This window comes from Anser cygnoides, chromosome 3 (genome assembly GCF_040182565.1).
Source record: "Anser cygnoides isolate HZ-2024a breed goose chromosome 3, Taihu_goose_T2T_genome, whole genome shotgun sequence".
Taxonomy (NCBI): Eukaryota; Metazoa; Chordata; class Aves; order Anseriformes; family Anatidae; genus Anser; species Anser cygnoides.
The window spans coordinates 26,986,609-26,994,315 of record NC_089875.1 but is presented as its reverse complement, the minus strand read 5'-3'; the positions used below and the strand labels follow the sequence as shown (position 1 = coordinate 26,994,315).

Genomic DNA, 7,707 nt, shown 5'->3' with positions numbered 1-7,707 from the left:
GCTGCCTCCACGCCTCCCTCCCTCCCTCCCACCGCTCCCCGATCCCCCCTGCACGGGGCCCGCCTCCCTCCCTCACCCCTCCGGCGGCTCCGGGGGCCGGCCGCTCTCAGGCGGCGGCCGAGGCGCCCGGCGAGCCGGCGGGGCCCTCTGGCGGCGCGCAGGGAGCCGGCGGTGGCCGCGCCGCCTCGGTGCCGCCATGTACTACCGCTTCAGCGCCGTCACGCAGCGGCTGGTCGGGGCGGCCGCCTCCGCCGCCTACAGCCCGCAGGTAACGGCAGCGGCACCGGCACCGCCCCGCCGCCACCAAGGCAGCCGCGCTCCGGGCGGGTCGGGGCCGCCGCTGCCGGCCCGACCCGTGACCTTGGGGCCGCCCGGCCGAGCGGGAGGGGGGCGGCCCGGGGAGGTCGGGCAGAGTAAGGCCGCCTCGCTGCCCCGGCTGCCCCGGCGCTGCTGCCTGCGTTGCCCGGGGTGGGCAGCGGCAGGGTGGCGTGGGCGCGGCGCGGCGCGGCGGGGAAGTTCCTGAGGAGACCGTGACAGCTCCGATTTCGTGCAGCGCAGTAACAAAAAGGCACTCGGTTTGGCAACGGAAAGGCGTTCGCTGCTGGAGGTCAAGGCTTGGAAATCTGATTTTTTTTATTTGTTTTTATAAAGTAAAGCTTCTAAAGAAGCCACGTCCAGAGAGCAAGCTTTTCTGATGTGACCTCAGCTGCTTTATTTTTTAAAAAAGTGCATTTATGCGCACAAAGGGGAGAAGTCAAAGGATCAATTGCTTAGGATTTGTCTTTTTTTTTTTCTGATAAACTTAATAAAAGCTGACGTATCGGTAGGGTGCGTATCGTTGTGATACACCACTTTTCTATGTAGCGCCTCCCTACCGTCATTCTGTAAGCGCCGTACTGCACAGTTCTGCTTTCCCTGATAGCCTTCGCTGTGCAGATTTTACTCGGACAGCGCAGTCTGCAAGCAGCAATACTGTGTTAAGCTTCTGTAGAACACTGAGCTGTTTCAAGGGACCCAGACCAGAGGGAAAACTTTTTATTCGGATGTCTTCTGAACTTAAGGCTTTGCAGTTTAGGTGGATAGACAGCGAGAAGGTTAAGAAAACTGGATGATCGTGTTCAGCGGGTCGCATTCTACGTGGATGCTGGTACCCAGCACAGTGCTGCAGGTTGTTGCAGAGCCTTATCAGTAACCTGGAGCAGGCAATAGAGTGTAAAGTTTGCAGAAGACATCAAAGCATGGGGTCATCTGAACTTCTGGAAGTTCAGGAATCTGGAGATAGTGGCAGACAGCAAGCTGGACCTGAGGCTGGACATGCATCCTGCTTGCGAAGGAGACCAGGGTCATCCTGGGCTGTATCACCTCATGCATAGCCAGTACCTCAAGGGAAGCAATTGCCTCCAGCTCCTGCATCCAGCTGTGGGCCATTTCAGCATGGGAAAGTTTGGGATAAGCTGGAGCACGTTCAGCAAAGGTCCCCAGTACGGGTAGGAGGGTCGGAGCACTTGGCCTGTGTTGAGTTTAGGAGGAAACAGGGCTTGTTCACCGGGAGGAGAGGAGCTGGGGCAGGGGCATGGCACAGCTGCAGACCTAGGAGCAGCCAGCCGGAACCTGCAGGAGAGTTACTGAGGGTGGAACCAGGCTCTGCACGGCTTATGCCCTCCCACCAGGCACCGCTGCAACAAGAAAGGTTCAAACTGCATGTAAGAAAAGATATTTTTGTGCTTATTGTAGGCAGTGAAACAGGTGCCCCAGGACACTGTGCAGTCTCCAGTGCTGGAAAGCTTTCAAGGCCAGACAAGCCAAAACCCAGAGCAACCTGGCCTGACCTCATGGGAGAGCCTCCTCTGGGGAGGAGTTTGGACTAGCGCTGAAGAGCCCTTGCATCCCAAATTAACCCATGACCTTAAGTAAACATCGAGGTACTGGTGACTTTCAGATATGGCAGTTTCTGGCCCAAGAACAGTATTCTTTTTCTTTTTCCCCACCGTTCTTTAGAAGGTTTCCTGGGTAGCTGTTGGGAAAGGGGCTGGGGAGAGGGCAGGATGCAGGGAAGACAGTGGAATAAATACGTTCTAGTCTAAAAGTACATCTGCTCACATCTTAACAGGCAGCTATGGTAGAAAACACAAGGTTTAGGCAATTCTTATCTGTCCTATACAAATATATTTAATCTGTGTGTATATATATATATATATATATATATAAATATATTTAATCTGTTAAAATTTGAAAGGAATCCGGGGTAAGTAGATGTTAAGTCCAAATCAAAGTAATTTTTTTTTCCTACTGATTTCATTGCTGTATTTAATCAAACCACAGCTCAGCAATTAAAATGGTTTACTTTTTATGCTATTTGTCTTGATGGTTCTGGAAAAATGAGGACATCTTGCCATTCAAATTCTCCTCGGTCAAAAATGCAATGTAATAATTCACTCTATTCTGTACTGGCGTGTTTTGATGCTTCCCATTGCAGTATTGTTTTGATGCGAGTTTAAGCTTGTGGGCTTGCAAAATATCACTCAAAATGTATTTCAGAAATGCTTTTGCTGACAACTAACATAACTAACTACTCATACTAACAAAAATTTCCTTAGTTTGAAACCTGTACTGTTCTTCCATCTCAGTCTTATTCTTAAATGACTTAATTTTGCATTTAATAGTTCATGCTACTTTACATAATTTTGTTTAGCCTGTTTGAATAAATGGGAACTTTCTTAGCTAGAGCAGGTAAGGAGTTAAATAGGTTAAAAATACTACTCAGATTTAGGAGGCTAATGACTGCCATAGCCATTACAAATTCAATACAAACTGTTCAGTCAAAGAACTGGCCTGTGTTTAAAACACTAACAGTGGGACCAGTTTCAAATGCCATCAGGTGAGTATGACTGTATGAAGTTTTCCCTAGTTCTTCAAGGCTGACCACAACCCAGGTAGAAATTCTCTCATACTGCCACATCTTCAGATGATACAACTTGTTTTGCTTGTAGCTATTAAAAAAAAAAAAAAACACAAAATAAAAACTCCACTCCACTCCACAAGAAATCCACTCTTCTGATTTAAACTGGTGTGAATCGTTTGGAGTTGGTTGAGAAACTGTAATGATTAACCTTTTAGACTGTCGATCATATTTTAAATATACACAAAAACACTTAAGTGTGTCATCCCAATGCAAGCAGAGCTTCAAGTAATGCTATCTAAAAGCATCCTTGTGTTAGTGATGACAAACAGATTTAACTTCATACAGTGAGGTATGTGCTGCTGCAAATGATCTGCTATTTAGGTGAGAAGTGTCTAGTTCAGTTAGGTTTGTAAAAGTTACTTCAATTCATGTTCTGAACTCATATTTCTCAGCTTAACTTCCTTCCCAATTTTCCTTTTTCACTTACACTTACCTCAGTCTTCTCCACTTTCTCATTCTGTGATTCAGCTTGACCAATTTCCTTTTACAAACTTAAGTGTGGTGCTCTCTCTATTAAATTGTGTTCCTAATTCTTACCTGTTTTGTGCTACTAGGAAAATGCAAATCTCCCTTTGGAGTTCATGCTAGGAAGACGTAAGTTTGTTTTAACTTTGAACATGTTGGCCAGCCAGCGGGTAGGTTGACCTGCAGACCTCTGACCGGAAAACAAACACATTTTAGAGAGGGACAGGCAGAGAGTTAAACCTAATGATACTGGTGTCTGAGATTTTGTATGTTTTCGATTAGCCACATGTCCTGACCTTTCATTAAGGACTTCAGAGAAAGTCATTGTGTGCTTATGAAATCAGCTGATGACTTTTCTGTTTGAGTTGACCTTCCACACTTTGTCTAATAATTAGAACAAATTCTTATTAGCTTGATTAAGAGGTTAATGTCTTAAAATCAGAAGAGAAATTATCAAGAAGAAACATTTGCTTAAGAAAAACAGGTCAAACATGTAGAGGCATTCACTCTTCAGTAGTACGTTGAGTGTAGCAAAACACTGGTGCTGGTAACAACACCCAAACTGCAGGGTTATCTAAACACAAGTGTCATTTAAGGTGTCTTAATGACTTGCTCATAAATTATCTGTACTGAAATTCTTCTGTGTAGTACTGAGGATTTCTCTCCAACCACCATAAGCTTAGCAAGCAGCTGATTTTAAGTTTCTTAGCTAATCTTAAGTTTCTTAGATGCTTCCTTTTGCTGATATGACCAGAACTACTTGGTTTTAATTCAACAATTCATGTGCAAGACTGCTCAGTAGTAAGGTGCTAGTTACTGAATGTGCAAGAGAATCCAGTTTTGCCAGCTTTCTTTCAAAACATAACCAAGACCGTCAGAAGTACGGGATTCTAATATTCAGGCACTAGAAAAGCAGAAGGCTGTTTTGGGATGTTGAGAAGTGTAGTCTTTCCCTCGAAGATGCCTATCGTGGCAGAGAATTTACAGCCATATGGAGAAAACATGCCTGCTCTGTGGCAGGCCTACGAGGAAAAGAGTGAAAGTCTGATTTCAGCTCCAAACAGTGTTCAGACAGTTCTCTTAAATACAAAATGTATCAACTAGTCCCATGAGCAGAAACTAAAATTTGAGTGCAGCCTCAACTTGATCCAATGGAGAGCAATTGCTGTTTCTGTTTGAAATGAAAGACTTGCATTAACCTGCCTGTATTATGCTTTTTGCCTTTGCAGCAATTAGAAAAAACAAACATACAACTGTTTCAGGAGCCATAACGCACATCGTCGCTGCCATGTGCTGAAGCATAACTGTTAAGTTTACCTCTAATAAAACAGGCAAGGAGGCCATCTCACGATTGCTGTAACTTTGTACACTTAATCTTATCCATAGAACTGGATCGTGTAGCTTTATATCAAATGCAGGGTACAACCGTCAGAACTGAAAGGAAATTAACTTACACTGCTCAGAGGGAACACGTGAGGGGTGGCAATCTGCACCAGAATGTGAATTACAGGGTGTTGTTACACCAGCTTAAAATATCTGCCCTTTCAAGGCATCTGAAGTGTCCTTGAGCACCACTTATTTATCACTTTCATATGAAACAGCCAGTGGTCATAACCTTTCTATTTTTTTTAATCAATATTTTTTGTTGTTGTTGGTTTCCTTTTTTTGTTTTTCTTTTTTCCTCCCCCTCCAGCCCACCCATCCCAGTTATTTCAGGCCCAATTCTAAAGGCACTGCTTAGAACATTCAGGAGGAAGAGTTTGATAAAGTCTCCTCACTCCGTTGGACCCTAGCATCAGGGATTCCCCACTTCTAACCCTACTACTCTGATAGGATCTAGGTAGTCTGTGTGCAAATACAAGCAACAATTTGGACCAAATACCAGCATGGAAAAGCATATGGTAGCTATGAATTTATGTCATGGAAAAAAAAATCAGGAGGCTTCTGTTTTCCTCACAAAGTCCAAAGTTGTAGCAGAGAAATGAACAGGCCAACAATGTGTCTTTCATTAGCTGTCACTTTTTTTTTTTTTTTTAAAACCAGGGGTTGTCATACCAGATAAATATTCTTTGTAACCTATCCTTGTAATGACTGGCAGTGGCAGTATGCCTACCTAACGTGACAATCGGTACATTTGCAAGTATTATATACCTTGATATTTTAATCTTTATTTATGCAGGGACTCAAACCAATAGTTTCCACTGAATCCCCAGCTCTGATTTTTGGGACAACAACTAAACTTGCTTCAGATTTACCAGCAACTGATTCTTTCTTGGGTAAAAACAAGGTGCCAGACCTACAGAAAATTTTTCAGGTAACGACAACTTTGAGAGTAACTTAAAGAAAACTGGAGAGAGTGGGTCATATTTTGCCCTGTTCTAATGTGGCGAACTACTTTTGTCATTCTACAATACCTACACTTTTCAAAATGCACTTAAGTACATATGGTATAATTGTATCTGTCCCATGACCTTGCGTGGGACATAAATACAGAAAGTGAAAAGTCTAGTAAAAATTATCTTTCTTTTGGTGGGCTTCAAAAGATGCAAATTGTATTATTTGACTATTGGAAGCATTTTCCATCTGGGAATCCAAGCATATGATTTAAAGCAGATCTGGAGAAGCAAAGCAGATCATTACTGTTTTGAGTATAACAACTTGAATACTACCAAAGCTGTTATAATGCAGTGTTAAGAAGAGCGCAGTAAGGTTTTCAAAGCCAGTTTGTTAGCTATGCAATTTCTAAATGTACTGGGATTTCTCATAAAATAAATCAGTTTATTTATTTAATTTTTAAACAAAAGCATTGAGAATGTGCTTTGTAACGTGCCCTTTTCTCTCTTTCATGCCACTTGCATTTGGAATATGTCAGTCTGACTTGGTGAATAACCTTTTCTATGTATCTTTTCACATTCTTTTGTTAGTGACACTTCTCTCATCCAGGTCCTCTTTAGGAATATTTCAAGATATGTTCTTTCTGCCTGCACTTAATGGCTTTGGCTAATGAAATTAACTTGCATCTGCATTTGTCTTGCTAAATGAAAAGCACTTAATACATCTGATTGTAGATAGCCTGTTTGTCAGGAGGTTTCCCTCATGGGAGTCTCTTAAGTTTACCTGAGGTAGCTTGTTCATGGTGGCCTCTGTCTGGGTGTTCATTTTCTTTTGTTTGTTTTTAAACTCTTCCCACAGAAAGCAGATGGACTGCCAGTACACCTGAAACGAGGAGTTCCAGATAGGCTGCTTTATCGGACCACTATGGCTCTAACAATAGGCGGGACTATCTACTGTCTAGTGGCACTCTACATGGCCTCACAACCAAGAAACCAAAAGTAAATGAACTCATGGGACTCGTGACATTTATCTGAAGGACCTCCTGCATGTCTCTCCACTTGCTTCTTAATTCTGTGATCGATCATAAAAGGTTCATTATTCAGATCAAAGTTCTGGGAGAAAATGTGTTTAAATTGGTTGCCTTATGTGCTCTAGAAATCAATGTAAACAGACACAAACTCATCATCTTAACATATGGTTGTAGCTTTGCATTTGTTGTATTGCAGGAGTGTATGAACAGTTGGAGAAAGTTAATTTTTTCCTTCATCCCCTCCCCCAGTTTCAACAATGTTAGAGATGGGACAGAAGAAATACTTTCTGGGCTATGCTCTACATTCATTATTGGGAAGATGCTACCAGTTTCCAAAACAGTCAAAAGAAATAATTATTATAACACAGCAAGAACCTGTTTCTGTCGTGCACAGCTCATTTTACATAACCAGGTGGCAGTGGAACTTCTCCAAATGCTGGTATATTATTTAACACTTGTACCTCTGATGGTAGGACAAAGGGCTTAGCTCCTTGGAACATGTAAACTGGATTTATTCCATAATGTGAACATCACAGTATGTAACAGAATGCAACAGTATTGTAGCATCAGTTGTACACCAGTTTTTGGACTTTCATTTGTCAAACGCTCTCTTGTTGTGCAATAAAGATAACTACATGAAAATGGGCAAGTCTTGAAAGTTTAATACTACTTCAGCTGGCCTCGTAGCAAAATGTATTAGCATACTGTTATTCAAGTTCAACTTGTAGATCTTAAACCAGACAACGGATTCCGCTGCCTTACTGTAATCTTTTTGGGATGCTAATCCTCTTAAAACTCTATCTTGCAACACAATGGGTCTTTAACTATAAGTTTTGGTGAAACAAGTCACTGTATTTCGTAGCTCTGCTGCGAATTATTTCCAGTGGATACCCATATCCATCTATATACACATAAA

At 42.7% G+C, this 7,707-nt stretch overlaps 1 protein-coding gene across 2 annotated transcripts; it reads left to right on the top strand.

The window, feature by feature from the left end:
* The first annotated feature begins 73 nt into the window (after window positions 1-73).
* Window positions 74-7,436, top strand: COX7A2L (cytochrome c oxidase subunit 7A2 like). 2 transcript variants are annotated; one of them, XM_066993772.1, is made up of 3 exons: window positions 74-268; window positions 5,607-5,741; window positions 6,620-7,436. In XM_066993772.1, exons 1-3 carry the CDS (start codon window positions 197-199, stop codon window positions 6,761-6,763), a joined length of 351 nt encoding a protein of 116 aa, XP_066849873.1. In that variant the 5' UTR covers window positions 74-196; the 3' UTR covers window positions 6,764-7,436. The 2 variants fall into 2 exon arrangements, with proteins under 2 accessions (XP_066849873.1, XP_066849872.1); XM_066993771.1 differs by lacking the exon at window positions 5,607-5,741 and having other exon boundaries at window positions 98-268.
* The last annotated feature ends 271 nt before the right edge of the window (window positions 7,437-7,707 follow it).

Bases quoted from the DNA above. Each gene is read 5' to 3' on its own strand.
- COX7A2L (XM_066993772.1), top strand. From the start codon at position 197: ATGTACTACCGCTTCAGCGCCGTCACGCAGCGGCTGGTCGGGGCGGCC. The intron at 269-5,606 runs GTAACGGCAGCG...TTATTTATGCAG, and splicing joins CCGCCGCCTACAGCCCGCAG to GGACTCAAACCAATAGTTTC. The intron at 5,742-6,619 runs GTAACGACAACT...CTCTTCCCACAG, and splicing joins ACCTACAGAAAATTTTTCAG to AAAGCAGATGGACTGCCAGT.